General features: G+C 35.0%; 1 protein-coding gene and 2 pseudogenes across 3 annotated transcripts; 2 read left to right on the top strand and 1 right to left on the bottom strand.

The window, feature by feature from the left end:
* Positions 1–1543: 1543 nt before the first annotated feature.
* LOC118049777 (serine/threonine-protein phosphatase PP2A-3 catalytic subunit-like) lies at positions 1544–6343 on the top strand (annotated as a pseudogene).
* An 840-nt stretch (positions 6344–7183) lies between these two features.
* On the bottom strand, positions 7184–14880 carry LOC118049810 (phytoene synthase 2, chloroplastic-like; annotated as a pseudogene).
* Positions 14881–15967: 1087 nt separating this feature from the next.
* On the top strand, positions 15968–19655 carry LOC118049778 (uncharacterized). Of its 3 annotated transcripts, none has more exons than XM_073407231.1 (7): positions 15968–16335; positions 16440–16668; positions 18164–18223; positions 18326–18394; positions 18493–18550; positions 18790–18881; positions 19071–19655. In XM_073407231.1, the coding sequence occupies exons 2-7, from the start codon at positions 16498–16500 to the stop codon at positions 19479–19481; spliced, it is 861 nt and encodes a 286-aa protein (XP_073263332.1). In that variant the 5' UTR covers positions 15968–16335; positions 16440–16497; the 3' UTR covers positions 19482–19655. The 3 variants fall into 3 exon arrangements, with proteins under 3 accessions (XP_073263332.1, XP_073263333.1, XP_034915782.1); XM_073407232.1 differs by having other exon boundaries at positions 15968–16376; positions 16458–16668; XM_035059891.2 differs by having other exon boundaries at positions 15968–16668.
* Positions 19656–21823: the final 2168 nt, after the last annotated feature.

Raw genomic sequence — 21823 nt, 5'->3', positions numbered from 1 at the left:
TATTTAAGAGTGTGACAGCGGTTATTTTTTGAAGTGTTTTTTACTAAAAAAATATATTAAAATTTTTTTTATTTTAAAAAAATTATTTTTAATATCGGCATATCAAAATGATCTAAAAATAATAATAAAAAAAATAATTTAAAAAAATAAAAACTTTTCAAATTTTTTCAAAAGAGCTTTTAAAATACAAAAACAAATAGGGCCTAAAAACATCTTTTTTTTAATACATTAAAAATGCATTATTTTTTTTATTTTTAATATAAATTCATTAAAACGGTTTAAAAACATTTTAAATTTATCATTTTAAACTTTTTAAAACAAAAATAAAATAAAAAACACTTTAAAAAATATACTATAACATAAAAATAAATATTTAATAAATCAAACAAGTTTAATTAAGTTAATTTTTAATTTGATTAGATATAAAATTAAATCTAAGTGAGTATGTTACTAAGGGCTGTTTGAAAATTTGGTTATAGTTATTTTTTTTAAAGTGCTTTTCATACTGAAATATATTAAAATGAAATTTTTTTTTTAAAAAAATATTTTAAAGATAAATGTATTAAAATAATTTGAAATATAAAAAAAATTTAATTTTTAATAATTTGTTTTTGAAATTTTTAAAAACACAACATTCCCAAACGTCCAGTAAATTAATATGCGAACATTATCGAATCTTCCTTGTCTTTTTTGTTTTTTCCATTAACAACAATTAAGATTTTAAAAAGATTTATTAATCTCAATTGTAATTGATGCTAAGAAATTGAAAAAAATAATAATGGAGAAAAGATCGGGAGGGGGGGGGGGCTCTTACAAATAGAAAAGGGAGATTTTATCACTATCCCTTAAATTTGAGAACAATTGCCAATTACTTTTCAGAGTCGTGATCTATTACAATCCAACAACCATTCATGTTCGTTATTTTGTTGGTTCATATAATTAAAACTCTCTCGAGTTATCTCAAAGGATGTTGATATTAAAAAGATACTAGTTACTGTTTTAAAATAAATAAAATAAGATAAATATAAGACAATATTTGGTTATTGTAACATATATATATATATATATATATATATATTATTCTAAAAATATAAAAATTCACTCTTAAACTTTCATAGAAACATATTTATTTTATATATTTTCAAACAAATAAGTTTACATCTCTATTATTTTTGTTTTTTTAAACTAAATAAGTTTCTGTTTCAATTATCTTTGTTTTTTCTATTTCAAAAAAATAATTAAACACTAATTATATATCATAAAAACAAAGAAAAAAAAGTTATTGTATACTTCTATTTCTATTTCTCCGGTCAAATACATTTTTTTTATATACATTTGCCTATCTTCTTTTTATACAGTGGGACATTAACAAGACTCAACTATAGAATAAATATTCTGAAATAAATAACATTTGTTTATAGTTTAAGGATAAAGCTGTCTAGTTGTAAAAATAAGGGACAATTATATAATCAATAAACAAATGGAGGACTTATTTGCATATTCTCCAATTATAATCTAATCAAACAAATAGGTAAAAGCCATGGGCATCTCTCCACCGCTCCCTTCTTCCCCACACTCTCTCTCTGGAATTATTTTTTCTGTTTCTCCCTAGAAAAAAAGAAACATTCTAAGAGAAAATTGAAATCTAAGGTTTCAATTTTTTGATATAAATTTGGGAGATATAATCTCTGGATCTCTAATTGGAAAGTAATTAGTGGTTAAACCTAAAAAGATTGATAAAAATGAGCTTGGATTCGGTGGCTACAAACACACATGGAAACCTTGATGAGGAAATTAGTCAGCTCATGCAGTGCAAGCCCTTATCAGAACAAGAGGTAACCCTTTTTCTCCATAAAAAGTTTCCATTTTTATGTTTTTTGAGATGTTTTTTCTTTGATTTTTTTTTGGTGGGTTTTGGGAGTTTTGGAGCTGCTTCTGGGATAAATGGTGTTGATCTCGTTGGTTTTTTGGGGGTTGAAATTGGGGATTTGTAATAAAAATACTTCATTTCGGTGTTTTTTTGGGAGATTTTTGGGTTATTATAAGTGTTTGACGTCAGTTTTGGAGAAATGGCGTGGATCTGTCCAGGTTTGTGAGGGTTAAAGTTGGGAATATGTTGTTATTTTGGGTTCATGGGCGGTGTGATCTATGTTTTGAAGTGATCGTGGAGGGTTTGAGATAGATTTGGGGAGGTGATTGGAACAGATCTGTTAACTGGTTTTGGTTTTTGATTTTTTTCTTATGATTTATTCAAGTTAAGGTTTCAAATTGGGGAAAAAAGTATGGATTTTTGTTTGATGGGTTTTATTGATTGGAAGAATTCTTCATAGTGTGGAAGGTTAAGAGAACAGAGTATGTTGCTCTTTGCTTATTGGATTATACTGCTTAAGCTGCCGTAATTGAAATTTGGTTCGTTGTGGGGTTTTCTAAATCGGAGCGGATACTTCGAACTTGTGCTTTCTAGATGTATTAATGAAGTTGGATTCTGGTGGGTGTCATGGATCCATTATTTTGGTTTGAAGTGGATGCTAAGATGTTCGAGTCTAGGAGTAAGTGTGCAATGTTAATGCTTGTTTTAGGAGGATTGCTTTCAAAACTGGGAACACCTAGATTATTCTTTGGGGATATTGTTTTCAATGGAAATGTTTATTACGATTCAGGTAAGGGCATTATGCGAGAAAGCTAAGGAGATTTTGATGGATGAAAGCAATGTTCAGGTACTCTACTCTCTTATGTTGTTTGTTTTTTCTGTTATCAGAGCATAAGTTCTAGGATTTTTTATATGCCATTTTTATGTTGCAGTTCAGTATCCAACTTTTGCTATCTATTCTGCAATGCAAGCTATGAGCTTTTTAGGACTTTGAAATCCACTGAGTTGTAATTGACTTTCTTTGGTTGTACATCTTGCAGCCTGTTAAAAGCCCTGTTACAATCTGTGGTGATATCCATGGTCAATTTCATGATCTAGCTGAGCTTTTTCGCATTGGCGGGAAGGTAAATTTCTGATTGAGCAATTTTATGTTCTAATATTTGCAGACATGGCGATTCAAATTAATGCCAATTGTTATCTCCTTTCTGAGTTTTCTTCTTATTGCTGTAAAGGTCACAATCTTGCATTTGTTTTTAGCTAAGGAGATACACATGGAGTCACTTCACTGCACTTTCTTTCCTCCTTTTCTTTAGCTTCTATGGAGACCATTGCAATAGCAAGGGATCAACCTTCCCTTTCTCTATCATCTGTTAGTTTTTCTAACATTTACTGGAAATGCAAGGATTTCTAGTTGAGGTTCCTTTGACTGCTATTTATCATCATACATGGTGTATATCTGACAGTGCCAGTGATGCCACAACATTACACTTTTTACTATTTTTAATTTCTATTTCTTTATCATGCTATCATCTAAGGTATTAAGCTTCCACCATTTGTCTTGTGCTCACCTAGTTTGGTATTGTTCACTTGTGCATTTTTGTTTGCTGTAGTGTCCAGATACAAATTACTTGTTCATGGGAGATTATGTTGACCGTGGCTATTATTCAGTAGAAACTGTAACAGTAAGTACTTCCATCTTTCTGTTTTTCCCCATGCATTTCAACTTCAATGTCTCCCTTCTCCTTTGATGTATCTATGCCCATTGTAATAGTTTGTATTTTTAGAGATGTCCATGGAACTGTATGTATGCCAAAGTTTTTCTGGTTTGAATTGAAAAAACATATAAATTAAGCTGTGTTGAATGGAACACTTCTAACATTCTCTTACCTATACACAAATTTTGATAAACTTTGGCCTTAGTTTGGTTGAGTCTCTTAACTTTTTAGCAGCGAGACTGATTGAATTTTTTTTATCAGCTCCTGGTTGCCTTGAAAGTGCGTTATCCTCAACGGATTACTATTCTAAGGGGAAATCATGAAAGTCGTCAGGTATGCTTCCAAATGTATTTTGCCAACTGATGCTATAATTTGTTTTATCCTAGGTTGAAGGGTCATTAATTGATTATATTTGCAACTTAATGCGGTGCTGTTCTTGGCAGGGTGTAAACTTTTAAGACATCTAAACATTTTATGATTTCAATTCTTTCATACCCTAGTTTTTCTCAGCATCAAATCCATTGGGCTGATTATGGATGCTTGTTCCCATTTCAGATTACTCAAGTTTATGGTTTCTATGATGAATGCCTGCGGAAGTGAGTTCTTCTGAATCCTTAGTCTAATGGAATTACATCCTAACTTTTAAGTTTGGAATCCTACAGTCTTTGGTTTGTAGTTCCCTCTTAATGTTTCTTGTGTACAGTATGCATAAACATAAATTTTACTTTCTTACAATTGTGACCTGGATATGATTTTATAAATGACACAGATAAGGAAATGGGGTTGCTTATAGAATCGAACAGCTATAACAAAAAAAAAAAAAGAGAGAAAGCAAGAGGAAAAAAAGGATTACAATGAAGTTTTTCTCAAAGCATGGGAAATCAAAGTTAGGCTGAACAAGAGATACTTGCATAGTGCAAACTGAAACTCTGGACATACCGTGTGTCTATCTAAGTTGCATGTTAGTGCATTAGGTGACTTGTGGAGGGACTTCTGTGTTTTTAATTTGGACGACTGTTGCATTGGTTTGTAACATGTTTTATATGCATGAATATAAGTTGTTACAGAGAATTGGAATTCTCCGTGCAATTTCAACTCTACACTTTATATAAAAAAAAGAAAACTACAACTTTTTGATGAACCTGGCAAAGTGCACTAGCCTGTAAATGAAAACTCTACCCTCAACCCCCAGTCCTTGAAATTGAAAGGAAGTGGACTTGATGATAGTTATAGACTTTTTGACTAGTTGGAAAACAGGCTTCCAAGAACCTTCTCCTCTCAGATCTTCCAACTTTGTATATCATGTTATTCAAATGGTTTTATACAATTCTTTTGGCACAAGTATGTACAGAAAAGATAAGTATCTATGGTGTTTGTTTTTTTTTTGCAGGTATGGCAATGCTAATGTTTGGAAGATCTTTACAGATCTGTTTGATTATTTTCCACTGACAGCATTGGTGAGTGCTGGGTAAAAAAAATATCAAATAACAAATATTTTTACCACCAAGATAATTGAAGAAAAAAAAAAATACCAAATTTGCATTTTCCTTTTTGGATGTACAATAGATTTTACTTTTTAGTTAGGACACTTAATGTGGATATGGTGTCATATATGTATTTTGTTCTCTTTTGAAGGTTGAGTCGGAAATATTTTGCCTCCATGGTGGATTATCGCCCTCCATTGAAACCCTTGATAACATTCGTAATTTTTGATCGTGTTCAAGAAGTTCCCCATGAGGGTCCCATGTGTGATCTTTTGTGGTCTGACCCTGATGATCGCTGTGGTTGGGGGCATCTCACCTAGGGGTGCTGGATATACCTTTGGTCAAGTAATATACTCACTCCACTCCCTTCTTTTCACCCATGCTCTTAGTTTTTAGCAGAACAGAGTTTTCTTCCTGGGATGCTTACAGATATTGTTTCTGTAGGACATATCTGAGCAATTTAACCATACAAACAACTTAAAGCTGATTGCTAGAGCTCACCAGCTGGTTATGGAAGGATACAACTGGGGCCATGTAACTACCTTTGATGCTTTTCTTTTGGTGAATTTCTTGCTCTGGTTTGCAAATTTCATCTGATTGATTGTGCTTTTTTTCTCGTGACAGGAACAAAAGGTGGTTACTATCTTTAGTGCACCCAACTATTGCTACCGCTGTGGCAACATGGCTTCTATTTTGGAAGTTGATGACTGCAAGGGTCACACATTCATTCAGGTTGGTGTCTGATGCTAGAGCACTCCATGGGTAATGTCACATAAGTTAGGCTCAAAATAATATCTTCAAAATTTGTTTGCAGTTTGAGCCTGCTCCAAGGAGGGGCGAGCCAGATGTGACCCGGAGAACACCAGATTATTTCCTATGATTGAAGCTGGTCTTGAGATGCCGAATCCTTCCAGCCAGTGCTTTGTGGCTGGTTCACTTATTGAGGGCATTTTTCAAATCTAAGAGCATAAATTCACGATGATGGTGGGTGGGGTGGGTGGCAGAAAGCATGAATAACGGGCAGGTGGAGCTTCCTTGATTCAATTGGTTTGCTGATTATGCTAGAGTTTCCATAAGAGGAAGCAGTGGAGTGGTGACCAAATAGCCGCAAATGTACCATTTCCAGCAAACAATGCGGCATCTTTTATTCCTTTGCCTTGATTCTGTTTTTGTTATCTTATTCCTTTTTGTAGAAGGATGGTTGTTTCAGGGTTGGGTATGTGTAGAGAGACAATGAGTTGACTTAAAATGGGTGCTTTTATATTTTTTTCTAACCAAGTGTTCCAGTAGGTTCCTTAACATTTCTAGATAATTTTTGATTGCACATTGCATACGAAAGCTGAACCTGAATTGAATTTAAACCCCCCCTTTAAGTTTCCCATGACAGTTCATTACAAGCTTTGGTTGTGATTTTCCCGCGAAACATAGACTTGCTAAGCGGTTTCTCCCTATCATCTTCTCTATGATAGTTGCCTTGATCATGGATTCTCAAAATATTGATTATGTCACCAGTGCGAAGTTCCGAGAAGTGTTGTCTCCCTCTACAAATATTGAAGCAAAACAATCAGTTTACTCATTTACTGTCTCTGTCAGCTGGCTCCTGCCCTTGAAAGGTTGTGGAGAGCTAAAGTGGCGGTTCCTTGATATTTTGGATTGTAATTGATGGATAAGAGACTGGTGGTTTGTGCGAGTGGACGGTTTATGCCATTTATGGTGCGGATGGATGATTGCCAGTACTTGTTTGATAACGAAAGGCAGGCGGTTTGAAAGTGTTGAGGCAGCACCTCAGGGCAAATGGCATCTATTGTTTCTACATTTAACTAGGATTCTTTCGCAATGGGTATGGTCATTTTCAATGCCCACTGAGCTTTGAATCTCTTGCAAAATCGCCAACCTTAAAGCGTTGTCTATTTTTAGATAACCCCAAATAGGGAAGTCTACTCTAATGAAGGCCAAAAACCTTAAGATACAAAGCTATAGCATGTAATAAATCTTCTTTTTCCTTCTTTAGAACCCAATTTTGTTTGGGTATTAATGTTAATGAATTGAAATGCTTTCAGATCATATAATTATAATTATTTAATATATTTTTCCTTTCATCTGTGTGCTTAGGCTTAGTGCCAGGAGAGAGTTCGAACCCAAAACAGGATATGGATGCCATAGCAGCATGTCTTCTCTGCTGTGAGCATATAGAGAACAGCATATCGTCTGATAAATGCCTCAGAAGTTTGACACCTGTAGTGCAAGCAATTTTTGAGCAAGGGTCCTAGTTTTGAAAACTGAGAAATGTATGTGCAATTTAGTTTCCATGAAAATTCTAGTTTTACCAGAGAATTGAGAACCTGATATAAGCAATAAACCAATCTTACAAACATTCAAACTTTGACGATTTCCTCTATGATACACCAAGCATAATCTTGTTTCACTATTCACTCCACTTCTCCACTGTTTGCTGTCATAACTCCCCCACCTTAGGGCTGCTGACAAAATCTTGATTTACTGAAGGATCAAGCTAGACATTGATTGAGCTTTTGTGTATGCCAGGGTTCCAACATAAGCTCGTCTTGTGAAGTTATCGTAATCTAGTAGGGATGACCACACCTGCAACAAATCACAGACCAATGTGTCAGCATATGAAAAATCTTAAGGTACAATATAGGTTAAAGTTGGAAGTGTTGCAAATTTATCATTCAAGTAATGGAAAGTTTTCAGTTCATACTGGCCACCGGCTAGCCTTTTCAAGCTTTGAAGCCCCTTCTTCTGCAAGGTTGAAATAGAATCTTGCCCTTGTTATCTGTTCTTTCATGAACTCTCTCCATCCATCAGTGACTTTTCTTGCGAAAACATCTTGGTCGCATTGTTGGATTTAACAAATGAAAATAGAAAAAAGAATGAAGAACGACTTCTGCAGAATGCACTGTTTTATTGATATTGCAGCATAATGAAAACATTGAACAATAGAAAGCTTTAAAGGGAAGCAACAACAACATTATCTCCTGCTGTTACGTAACAGAAATCAAAGGATAACATTCAAATAAAAGGATTATATCAATCCTAACAGAATTTGACTAATTCAAATAGCTAGTGTTTTATTCAAACTAAAACTAATGACAGCTTCCATGAATTCCACATCAGCTGTTTCTTCATCAGCAACTTCTTTGTCAGCAACTTCTTCATCAACAGCTTCTGAGACATAAACTCAACACTACTCTTTGGCTCTGAAGTTGCAGACTCCAAGTCTTTGCCTAAAGAATTCAAACTTAGCTTGAGGAAGCGGCTTGGTCAGAATGTCAGCATTTTGATTTTCTGTTTTGCAATAAACCAGCTGTATTTCACCTTCTCTTTGAACTTCTCTTAGGAAATAGAGTTTCAGTTTGAAATGCTTCGTTTTACCATGGAAAACAGGATTTTTTGCAATTGCAATTGCAGCTTGATTGTCTACAAGGATTTGTGTGCTTTCCTTTTGCTCCATCTGCAGATCACTCATTAACTTTCTAACCCAAATAACCTGATTCACAGCAGCAGTGGCAGCAACATGCTCTGCCTCAGCTGTGGATTGAGCAATAACTTCTTGCTTCTTTGAACTCCACGAAAAAATGGCAGAACCAAAACTAAAACAATAACCTGAAGTGCTTCTCATATCATCAACACAATTTGTCCAATCACTATCAAAATAGCCATGGAGAACAGAATTTTTGACTTGACAAAACTTCAATCTATAGTCAATTGTTCCCTTAATATATCTGACAATTCTTTTTGCTGCCTGAAAATGAATCTCACTTGCACAATGCATATACCTTGAAAGGATACTTGTAGCATTCATAATGTCGGGTCTTGTTGCAGTAAGATACATCAAGCATCCTATTAAGGTCCTATAGATTGTTTCATCAATCTTTGCAGCTCCATCTTCTTTGCAAAACTTTTCCTTTTGATTCATTGGTGTTGCTGTTGATCTGCACTCTTCCATGTTGAACTTCTTTAAAATCTCTTTGGCATACTTTTGTTGACATATGAAGATCTCATTTTGCTTTTGCTGGACTTCCATGCCGAGAAAGAAAGTCATCTTCCCCAAGTCAGTCATTTCAAATGCTTTCTTCATTTCTCTTTTGAACACATCAATCTGATTCCTGTTACTTCCTGTCACAAGTAAGTCATCCACATAAAGAGAAACCACAAGCAATTCATCATTGAATTTTCTGAGATAAAGTGTAAATTCACTTAGACTTTTTGTAAAGCCTAAGTCTAGCAAATGAGCATCAATCCTGCTGTACCAAGCCCTTGGTGCTTGCTTTAAACCATAGAGGGCCTTTTTCAGCAAATATACTTTCTCCTCTTCTCCTTGAACAGCAAAACCTTCAGGCTGCTCCACGAATATTTCCTCCTCCAAATATCCATTTAGAAAAGCAGATTTGACATCCATTTGATGTATAGTCCAGCCATGTTGAGCAGCAAGTGCAAGCAACATTCTTATAGTATCAAGTCTAGCAACAGGAGCAAAAGTTTTAGAAAAATCTACCCCAAACATCTGAGCATATCCCTTGACAACAAGTCTTTCTTTGTGTTTATTTATAGAACCGTTAGCATTGAACTTGGTTCTATAAACCCATTTAACTCCTATTGCCTTTTTATGTGCAGGTCTGTTTACAAGCAACCAAGTCTGATTCTTCTCAATCATCATAAGGTCCTCCTTCATTGCAACCATCCAATGTTGATCTGCAGCAGCTTCTTCATATCCTGCAGGTTCAATTAGTGCCACATTGCAACTCTGATAGATATCAGAGAGCATTCTGATCTTTGTAACAGGTTCATCATTAACATCAGCATCATCAACATCAACATTCTCCTCTTGAAATTCAAGCTTATTTTTCTCCCAGTTCCAGCTTTCTGACTAAAAAAATTGGATGTTTCGGCTAACAATCACTTTGTTGTCTTGTGGAAGATAAATCCTGTAGGCTTTGGATACTAAGCTGTAGCCTACAAAGATTCCAGGTTCTGCCTTCTTATCAAGTTTGTCTCTTTTGACCTGTGGAATGTAAGAGAAACAAAGACAACCGAAAGTTTTTAAATTTTGCAACTTTGGTTTATAGCCATACCATGCCTCAAATGGTGTCTTCTGTTGCAGAGCTTTTGTTGGCAATCTGTTCAGAAGAAACACTACTGTATTTGCTGCCTCAGCCCATAGATTCTTTGGCAAACCTTTGTCATGTAATAGACATCTTGTCATCTCCATAAGTGTTCTGTTTTTTCTCTCAACAACTCCATTTTGCTGAGGAGTATATGGTGCTGTCAGCTGATGTTCAATGCCTTCATTTTCACAGAATTTGTTGAATTTTTCTGAGGTATATTCTGTTCCATTATCTGATTTGATCACCTGCATTTTGTGTGTGCTTTGTTTTTCCACCCATGCTTTGAACTTCCAGAAGATATCAACAACCTCAGATTTATACTTCATGAAATAAATCCAGCATATTCTTGTATGATCATCAATGAAAGTAATGTAATACTTACTGTCGTTTAATGATGATATTTTCAGAGGTCCTCCCACATCAGTGTGCACTAGTTGTAGTTTCTGTGTAGCTCTCCAGCTTTTATTGCGTGGGAATGGAAGTCTTGTCTGCTTCCCATACTGTTAGGCTGCACATATTGGAAGATCTTCTTCTAAGTCAGGTAGGCCTTTCACAAGATTGTTGTTTTTCATAAAGAGTATAGCTGCATGATGAAAGTGCCCCAATCTTCTATGCCAAAGCATTGTACTGCTATCTTCTTCATGTACTGCTGCTTGTTCTTCTTCTGTAAAATTCAAGGCAAAGCTTTTACTTTGCATCTGAATTTTAAATACTTCCTTGTTTTGTGCATCAGTAATCAAGCAAAATTTGTCTTCAAACAACACCTTATATCCCTTCTCAAGCAGCTGACCAACACTCAAAAGATTTTGATTAATTTCAGGAACATATAAGACATCAGAAATTAATTTTAAACCTGTGTTGCCTTTGATTGCCACGGTTCCTTTACCCTTTACTGCAAGATATGCCCCATTTCCAATTCTTACTTTGGAAATAACTGTTCTGTCAAGCCTTTTGAAAAGCTCTTTATCATAGGTCATGTGGCTGGTACATCCACTGTCTATCAGCCAACTTTCTGTTGAGTTATTAGCAACAAAACATGATGCTACAAACAGTTGTTCATCTTCAGGTTGTTCAGCAACAGTTTTGACTTCTTCTTGTTGCTGTTGTTGTTGTTGAGATTTGCATACCCTTCCAATGTGTCCTAGCTGTCCACATCTGTGACATTTTATATCCGGCCTCCACCAACATCTACTCTGTGGATGGTTGGATTTTTTGCAGTAAGAACACAGAGGAAATGTTGTGTTGCTGCTGCTGTAATTTCTGTTTCTTTGTTGTATGTTGTTCTGTGATTTTGCAAAAAATGCACCTTCCACAGAACCTGCTTGCCTCATCATCCTTCTTTGTTCTTGAGCCTGCAATGCATTCAGTAACTCTGCCAAAGTGATACTTGATACATCCTTTGAGTTTTCTATTGATGATATTGTAGCTTCAAACTTTTCAGGAACTGTAACAAGAATTTTCTGAACAATTCTAGAATCAGTAAATTCAGTGCCAAGAAGTCTTACTTTGTTTACAATGTCAAGAAGTCTGTCAGAGTAAACTTTGATTGTTTCTGATTCATTCATTCTTTGCATCTCAAATTCTCTAATGAGATTTAAAACTTGCATGCCCTTCACTCGTTCATTCCCTTCATATTCCCTTTTGAGAAAGTTCCATATCTCATTTGCTGTCTTCAGAGTCATGATTCTGGTGAAGATTGAAGACGAGACAGCTGCAAAAAGGCTAGCTTTTGCCTTTGATTTCTTTTGCTTACTCTCCTTATAATTTTTCATTTGAGCTATAGTTGGATTGTCAAGCAAAAGAGGAACCTCATATGTGTTTTCAACAGCTTCCCACTGATAATTTGCATCAAGAAAAGCTTCCATGCGAACAGCCCAAACTTGATAGTTTGTTCCATCAAATACTGGTGGTGCCATTAAATTTCCTGGGGTTTCTGAATTCATTTTGTTTTGATTGGTTTTTTTAGAAGAATGGTAAGTGTTTAGGGTAAGTGTTTAGGCTCTCTCAGTCTCACAGATCTCTCAAGAAAAAAAATGGGCTATACCAATCTGTTGGATTTAACAAATGCAAATAGAAAAAAGAATGAAGAACGACTTCTGCAGAATGCACTGTTTTATTGATATTGCAGCATTATGAAAACATTGAACAATAGAAAGCTTTAAAGGGAAGCAACAACAACATTATCTCCTGCTGTTACGTAACAAAAATCAAAGGATAACATTCAAATAAAAGGATTATATCAATCCTAACAGAATTTGACTAATTCAAATAGCTAGTGTTTTATTCAAACTAAAACTAATGACAGCTTCCACGAATTGCACATCAGCTGTTTCTTTATCAGCAACTTCTTTGTCAGCTGCTTCTGAGACATAAACTCAACACGCATAGCCCAAACTGTGCAAGCTCATCTTGCGGTAGATAAACTCTCCCTCTCAAAGCACTGAAAGAAAAAAGACTGAACTAAGTTAAAAGATTCAAACGAGAAAAATGAATGGAAGTTGTACGGAAAAAATAACTTACTCCTCTCCCACATCTCTAAGAATGTTTGTAAGCTGATTTCCAATACCCAAGCACAGTGCCGCATTATAATACTTTGAGCAGAAGCTTCAGATTCTGCAGCTATTCCCATCACTGGAACGCTCATTAGGCCGACTGTGCCCGCAACGTAATAGCAATAAAGATAGAGCTCTTGAAAATTATCATAACGGAATCTTGTCGTATCCATTCTCATACCTTCAATCATGCCTCTAAAAGGCTGTGAGATGATAAAAAAAACTCTTATCAGATTGAGAACATACACTTTGCTAGGAATTAATCCACCTAGTAAACATTCCAAGCACCTTAATGTCTAAAGGGAACTTGGAAATTGTATCAGTAAGTGCAGCATCGAGCATGTCATAGGGGCGTCCATCAAAGATGTCTTGCAGCCTCTCTTCCCACCTATCAAGAACATCAGTGCTCATGGGCACTGCATTGGGTCCATCGACCAGTTCATCTGTCCGCCTGCACCATACTGCAGAAAACATTTCAGTTGCGGTAGAACAACTTTCATAGCAGTTTACTTCTTACGTACATCTCTTTGCTTAATTCATCTCTAGTGTGACTGTGAGGATCAACTGAATTGCTTCTTAGATCTTCTGAACTGAATATCTTTTCAAGTAATTTCTTGGAACTATAAGTAATTTGGTAGTATTGTCTTTGAAGGACTAATTTATCTATTCTGGGCTTTAATCTCTTACCATAAATTGCCCATGTGGCTTTCTGTCGCTCCTCTGTCATCAGCCGAGTTCCTGCATCGAGAGACAATGACCATCATTATTTTGCCACACAATTTGTGATGACATATAGAGGCAAATTAAATGATTTGATAAATCATAAAACAGGTTGGAAACCTGTGCTGATGGGATCTGGTAAGCAATCAAGCATGCATCGATCGAAACGACGAGATAGTTCTCATATCATCTAGAAATCCTTGAATCATGACATCTAGAACTATACATGTAATGAACAATTTGAAAGGGATATGAATGTTACCTAGATAGAAAGTCTTGGCATATTCGGCGCAAATGTTTCTGCACCTTTCATAGGCTTCTTCAAGAAACACTGGATGGAACTCCGGCTTTCTACAGATATCTTGCTTGCTTAAGCTGTTAGCCTGAGACTGCCTCTCAACAATTTCATGTACTTGAAGATCAGTATGAGGAATTCCTTGTTTTAATAGCCGAAGAAAAGCACGTTGGCTTGATCTCTTACGAGCTGCGATCACTTCAGCTCTTGCTCTTGTAACCAAGGATTTTGAGCGCAAGAACTTGCCATTATCTGCCCCATTGCAAGGCTTAGACGAAAGTGAAAATGTAGAACACATCCGGAAACGTTTAACGATTCTTCTCGGGTACGAAAAAGCTCTCTAGAAGAATGATAAAATGGCTTGAAAGGATCTAGAACTTCCTTCAAAACATCAGAAAACGTTACCTAATAACTTGATCATGATATTGCAATATCGACCAGCTCAAACATTTATACTCTCTAGCAATGTTAAGTCAATTAACGAGCTGTCTCTCTACCTTAATTCCTCTCCTTTTCAATCACTTTATCAAAAGGAAATTGATGATAGCATCATGCAAATTGCCAACCAGTTTCAGCTTACTAGAATTTTCAAGCAAAAAATGGGGGATTATTCAAATGGCTTGCTCTTATCAAGGACAGCAGTTTGCTTTACAAAATCATGACAACTTGTAGTTTTTTTATTTTTATTTTTCAGTAAAGACATGAGTCCCTAATGTGGTGTTTAGAGAATATTGGGTGTTACGAAGATGCTAGATTTTGTCCAATACCAACCTATCCAAAACTTTGTTTAAGACCATGCAACAAGAATCTTGATCACCTTGATGCCTCCCTACACCCTTCGATTCTATTTATGTCCTGAGGTGATTATGCAGGAAGTTTTACAGTATAGAAGTAAAATAAAACCCTCCCCCGTGAATGAACTAATGAAATGATAGGTCATGTTGACGTCCTCTTCCAATTATGGAGGCCATGATGCATGCCAGTTGGACTAGTTCCATGTAGTGCTTCCTTTGGGACATCTCAACATCAGGATTCGGTACATCTACAAGGCTGAAAGTTCCTGTTTGGACCTGTGCATTGATGTGATGCACCCTATGTAAGTTGAGACTTGAGACCATCTTTGCTTTGGCTCAACCGAACCAGCACAGCGAGGTGCTGAGAAAGTTCACTAAATCCATCGGGATCTAACCATACTTGCCAAAACTAGAAAGGAAATTTGATAGGTAAAAGTCAATGTAAGAGACAAAGTGTGATCTGAAAAAGGAACATCTTGGAGACCGGAAAAAACAATGCCGAACGGCTTTGATTGGTTGTTCCAAAGCAATGAGCCAAAAGAAAAAAAAGAATATAAATGATTAGTGAAAGATAATTTTTCTCCAAACCTAAAATAGTATAAAATTCATTCGGTTGCATCACTAGAACAGCTTAAAATTCAACAGTAAAATTCAATCGGTTTTCACCTCTATGGCAGTTTTAAAATTCAATTTAGAAATCGATTTAAACAAAATTTGAGTTACAAGTGGGGGGATTAACTCGAATTAATTTTTTAATTTGTTTTTAAAAAAATAGATCAAATGACATTATTTTAATAAAAAAAATAAATAAATTGAGGTTTGAGTTTTAAAAAAACTAGGATACTTCTTATTTTTTATTTTTTTAACTCAGATTAATCTAAATCTTAGATTAATCACATCCTCAATCAACCCGCTAGGAATTTAAGTTTTATAACCAGAATAAAATAATAAAGCTGGCTATAGACCAGCAAGTAAATGGTACACAAGAAAGAAAGAAATAAAGTAGCCCAGGAACTTCATGAACATGAACTCTTAAGAAGGCTTGCTGATCTTAGAGTTTGATTTTTACGGAAAACATAACTCCTTCTACACTTGAATAGGAAAAGTGGGTCAAGTAGGTGCTTAATCATTCTTATTAATGGTAAAATGATGATGGCTGTTTTTAATAGCGATCAAAGCCAATATCAAGAGGTCAAATACACTAGTTTTTCTAGTCTATGAGTTAATATAATATGGTCAATTTAACACAGCTCTTTCAACTTCATAAGGTTTGAATGCTCATTTTCAAATATATTCATCAGTAGCCCTAACCACAAACAGACAAGGTGGGTGGTTCTTACGAAACCTCCAAAATTCCCACTGCAAAACAATGGGCTGCAACTGTTCTGTTTAAATAGGATTAGAGATGTAATAATTTCCTGGCAACAAAACAAGATTATAAGAGATTCTATAAACATCCCACCACAAAATAGTTGCTACTGTTCATCAACAAAAATACCATTCAATCTACGGTGATCAGATTATAGAGACTCGTGTTGTTAATGTGGCTGCAAGATTTCAACTCAATCGAACCACGACGACGACTTTTTTATCTCTCACTTTATGACGCGGCAATCTTGCAAGAAACAGTGAATTAACGCGGAGATGAAGCCCTTAAGAAGCTTCCATGTGACTTCTGGCTAGGTTACTAGCTAGCAATTACTGATTTAGATCTTCATCGACTTCAAAAGGAGAAACAAGTAACAGCTCTTTTCATTTGTTTTCCAGATATCAAACCAGGTAACAGATTTTCAATTACAGAGAGCAGACAGAAGGGAAGGGTAAATCCTACTCTTGTGTATGTGATTAATTTTGCTTAATCCTATCCTTGCGGTTGTGATTAGTTTTGGCACTGACATCAGTACGTACTGATACGCGGAGGAAGCACAAAGAGTGGTGGTCATGGAAATAGAAGAGGAAGAAGTGAAATGGGAGGCAGCGGAACCCCAGAAAGCTCTTCTGACGCTTGGACTACGTAATCGACGAGAACCTGAGCACCCCCTCAAGCACACGGTACAATTTTCTCTTCATGCGGGTTGGCGGCGCCTTCAAAAGTCGGATATCAAGCACACGGTATGTGTGTTAGCTCCTTTTTTTTTTTTTCAGAAATGTTAACAAACTCAGGGGCTGTTTGGGATTGCGTTTGAAAAGCGCTTTTCATAAAATTTGAATATTTTTTTTTTTAGCTTGGAAGTAATATGTTTTTGATGTTTTCAAATCATTTTGATGTGCTGATCTCAAAAATGATTTTTAAAAAATAAAAAAATATTATTGGCATGTTTTTCTAAGTGAAAAGCACTTTGAAAAGCAACAACAACCACACTCCCAAACACCCTCTCAATATACTACGAGAAAGCATTACCATAGGCTTAATAGTTCACACCAACTAAAATTACTGTTCTAGTCAAATTCTCTTTCAATTTCATTCTTATACGTGATGCTATTGATATTTTATATGTTAAAATTTTCTCTTCTTTTACCGATTCTTAAGATCTTTGGTACAATTTAAAAATTGAAATAGAGGCTAATTTAATTAAATAAAATTTAAATTTATATTATAAAAAACAATTGTTACGAAATCTGGATCAGTTTGGTAGATCATTTGGTGTAATTTTAGATATTTCTAATCTATTAATAATGAGTGTTTTAATATTAAAAATGGATATAATGAGGTTATTATTAAGATGTTGTTTATTTGGTGTTTTCAAGTGAAATAAAAATTTAAAAAAATAAATTTTTAAATTTTAAAAGCTAGGAATATCCTAATTTTTTAGCTACCTGAGATGGTTAAAATCTTAACTAGTAAATAAGATGATGTGATTTGTTTACACGTACATATGAAATGAATGACATATTATTTGTTTTATTTAAAAATAAAATAAAAAGAAAAAGAAGAAGATCAGGCATGAAGCTGAGATGCCTAGCCTCTTTCTATAGCTCTTTAGTTTTTTTTTTTATCAAATTATTATTTTTTTTATTAAAATGCACTATAAATAAAATAGTATTTAAATTAAAATTCAAATTTACCATAGTTTTTAAATAACATAATAGTTTTTTTTTTAATTGTAATATTAACAATTACTTTGAGTCACATGATACCTAATATGCATCTCTGGTTTGTGGTATTGGCATCAATCTTAGATCCTAGCATACTGAGGAAACTCTTCAACTTTCCTATTATTCGTTGGTGCCTAACGGGCTGCTGGTTGTCATTAAGCGATAATGATTTGCGCCGGCTGGAAAAAGTACCTTCAATTCGTGTCTAACCTGTTAACATCTTAAAATTTTATTTAATAATTAATATGATTTTTTAATATAATATTAAAATTATAATAATTAAATAATTATGAGTTCAAATCATAATATTTTTGTTCTAATTAATAAAATTAAACAAATAATTTTTACTTAAAAAAAGATATTAAAAAATAATATAAATTATATTTTGATTTTATTAAAATTTTAAGTTGAGATGGTTTTTAACCTTTGATTACCTTAAACTTTTGATTTTCAGCATTTCCCGATTTCCACCATAGTTGCATGAAAAATATTTAATGTTTTGATAATGCAGTTGCATGAGCTAGCTTCGGGGAATAACCAGACTGTTCCAGAATTTCCAAGGGAGGATCAGGTCTATGCTCTTATTCATTTGAAAAACTTTTGATTTTCAGAAATTTCTAATTTTCACCTCGACTTCCATGAAAAATATTTGATGTTTTGATGATGCATGCAGCCTGAGTTACGTTCGTGGAATGACCAGCCTCTTCAAGAATTAATTGCAAATAAAAATTTAACGGAGAAGGTCTATACTTTATTTCTTTTGAAACTCTTGATTTTAAGAATATTCCAATTCCCACCACGACTTCCATGAAAAATATTTAATGTGTTTTGATAATGCAGTTACCTTCCTTAGCTTCGCGGAACACGCAGCAGCCTCTTCCAGAGTTACAAGCAAATGGTATGTTGCTATTAAGACTTTAATATTATATTAAAGTGTAGTTTAATAAAAAAAATTTAAGTTTTAAGTGAGATTCAATATATAATTTATAATATTCTTTAATATTTAAGATAAATCATGCATGAAAGTAAATTATATATCAAAACACATGGAATTCTTTTTTGTCTGTCTTCTTTTTGAAATAATTCTTCGAGGGTTGATATCACAACCTATATAAGGATATTTGGCCAACTTTGCAGATAATCGTCTTGAAAATCTTGATCCATCTGTCTTCCGCCAAGACGACTCGAAGATAGAGTTACCTTCGATGAATGATAATGATGTGAACCAGGTGATATATACTTAGTCAAATCTTGTCTAACTTCTTTTAATCTATATATAGTAGTAGATGGGATAATCTCACATTATGAGTCTCTGCCAGTCATAATTGTATTGTTTTGTGTATTATCAATTATCTTACATTAATTATATCATAAATCAATTAACAGCCTTGTTTACAACTAACTACTTTCTTGTATAGGAAATATCAAAATGGACTTTGCTGATGACAAACTTAATCCTAGAGATTGCATCTGCGGTTTTTGACCAGATGGGTTATGCATTAATTGGCATGGTCTTGGCATTTGTAGCTTTGCTTCTTGCTGCCGTTGAACTCATGCACATGGTTCCAAAGGAAAGAATTAAACGGGCGGGCATGAGGCCAATATTGCCTTGTACTTCCGCAACTACAAAGCCTGTTGGCACTGTTGTTGAGTGTTTTGGATTGGTTGGTGCTGTTTGGCAATGTGTTTATTCGACTGTGGAGTATACGTATACTCGTCAGGAGAAAGATAATCCAATTAAGATGTGTCTTCTACCTTCCATTTTCTTATTATGCGTCGTGATTTCCAAATTATTAGTTGACAAGAGATCCATTGACGAGAGTTCTTAGCAATGGTATTTTCTTTCGAACTAGAAGAAATTGCTAGTATTGTGCTCTAAGGACTCTTTTTAGTGGAATGTGTCAAAGCTTTTGATTCCTAGATTTTCTTATCGAAGACCGAATTAACTTGCAATGCAAGACACTATTTCAGACAGTGAGCATGAGTAGATTTTCAGCTGAAAATGTGTATTCATGTTACTTTCCATTCTATAAGGTTGCGTTTGGTTCGTTTTTAAAGATAGAAACTGGAAATGACGTCTTCCAATAACCGAGGAAATTACACATGCCTGCTCATTCCGTTGTAGAAACTGGAAATGTTGAACACATCTTGCAGCTTCAGAAAACTATTCTCAGACAGTAGGTTAGGTTCGAATAGAAGTAATAAAACTAGCTAGCTACCTCCATAATAACAGAAAATTTACATCTCCATAATATCTATCTTCTAGCTATAAAATTTACATGCATTTACTAATAACTTGTTTAACAGTGATGTTGGGTTGCTTTTCAAATAACTTTTTGTATCAAAATATATGATAAGATGTTTTTTAATGTTTTTAAAATTATTTTTAACATTAGCACATCAAAATAATTTGAAAATATTAAAAACATATTAATTTAAAATTAATAAAAAATAAAAATATTTAATTTTTTAAAATACAAAAAAAAAAAAAAAAAGAAAGGATTAAATCGCATCAATAATATGCTGTTTTTGGGACCTACTAGTATTGGAAAATCTAGATTCTGAAGAGGAAGAGGGTGCCGCATCTTATATGAGACTCTTTTTTTTTTCCCGTCAAATTTAAAAATCATAGTAATCAAACCAATAGAAAATTTTTATAATTTGACCTAAAATTGGATTTCTTGACAAATCAAATTGAGAGTTGACCCGACAGACTATCTTTAAGGATTTTTTTTAATTATTTATTATTTTTTAAAATGACAACTTTATTCTTTTCCTTAAGACAAGCGACAGAAACAGAATTGAAACTATTTAAAACACAGGGATCAATCAACAAAAGCGTTTGTAGTCCAACGTTTAGGATAATTGCCTTCCAGGCAATCTCGGCGGCCATAAGGATGCCGGTGGATAGTGACACGACATCCTTTCCATTTTCAGGTGAGAAAAACCCACTTTACTAGGCGTCACTCATTTTCATCGAAACCCAGTTTCATAGGCATAAATGGTGCCAATACTACATACAAGAAAGAAAACCCAGCGTTCCAGCCTGGAGTTCTTTTGGAGTCAACACCGAGGGAGCTATACTTCATCGCTAGAAAAGTAAATCCTACAGCCACTGCCAAGCTTGATATTGGACCCTGAAGTCCTCCAATTAGACAAGGAAGGGCTTTTACTCAACAAGGGGGATGGATCAACGCCAGATAATTCAGAAACGAGCCAGCAGAACAGGACTCCAAAATCACAGGTGCCACTTGTGTCTATGAAGCATAAGAGTATTCCAGCATTAGGATCGCTCGGACACGAGCTATAGACATTAATCGTATGTAGTTTAACCTTGAACAAAGACCCAGTTTACTTGGCGTCACTCATTTTCATAAAAACCCAGTTTCATAGGCGTTCCAGCCGGGAGTTCTTTTGGAGTCAACACCGTCGCCCTAGCCATACTTCATCGTGTAGGGAATTCCGACCGGTGATGTACAAATCTTTGCTCTCGGGAGGGCAAGCACATTAACATAATATTTAACGTGGTTCGGCAAACCGCCTACATCCACGGGAGAAGCCATTTGATTATATAAGGAGAGAACAAGATTTACAACAATAAAGAAGGAGGAATTATTCCCTCTTTAACAACTCTCAACCTCACTCTATTTCTCTCTTCTCAGTGCTGCAATGGCAGCTACTGCTGGCTGCCTTGGCAGCCCACTCTCTCCTACATTTCTCTCATATTTGGCTCTACTTTCACTCTCTCTCATTGGTATCCTCTATTTATAGCAGAGGTAGGAGACAATCCTCTCCAACTTTGGTCAATTATGGCAACCACTGTCATTACCAAACGGCCACCGTCCTTGCAGCCATGTTTGACGCCGTCATGCAGCCATGGTTGACGCCGCCATGCAGCTAGCAGCCATCATCTTTGACAAGGCAGCCACATAATTGGCAATATTCCAACACATCGCTAGAAAAGTAGATCCTACAGCCACTGCCAAGCTTGATATTGGACCCTGAAGTCCTCCAAATAGACAAGGAAGGGCTTTTACTCAACGCCAGATAATTCAGAGACGAGCCAGCAGAACAGGACTCCAAAATCACAGGTATCACTTGTGTCTATGAAGCATAAGAGTATTCCAGCATTAGGATCGCTCGGACATGAGCTTTAGACATTAATCGTACG

This window comes from Populus alba, chromosome 1 (assembly GCF_005239225.2).
Source record: "Populus alba chromosome 1, ASM523922v2, whole genome shotgun sequence".
Lineage (NCBI taxonomy): Eukaryota > Viridiplantae > Streptophyta > Magnoliopsida > Malpighiales > Salicaceae > Populus > Populus alba.
Note: the sequence above shows the minus strand (reverse complement) of the source record. Positions and strands in the feature narration are given on the sequence as shown.

Coding starts and splice junctions, on each gene's coding strand:
- LOC118049778 (XM_073407231.1), top strand. CDS start 16,498: ATGGAAATAGAAGAGGAAGAAGTGAAATGGGAGGCAGCGGAACCCCAG. Junction 16,669..18,163: donor AGTCGGATATCAAGCACACG/GTATGTGTGTTA, acceptor TTGATAATGCAG/TTGCATGAGCTAGCTTCGGG. Junction 18,224..18,325: donor AATTTCCAAGGGAGGATCAG/GTCTATGCTCTT, acceptor TGATGCATGCAG/CCTGAGTTACGTTCGTGGAA.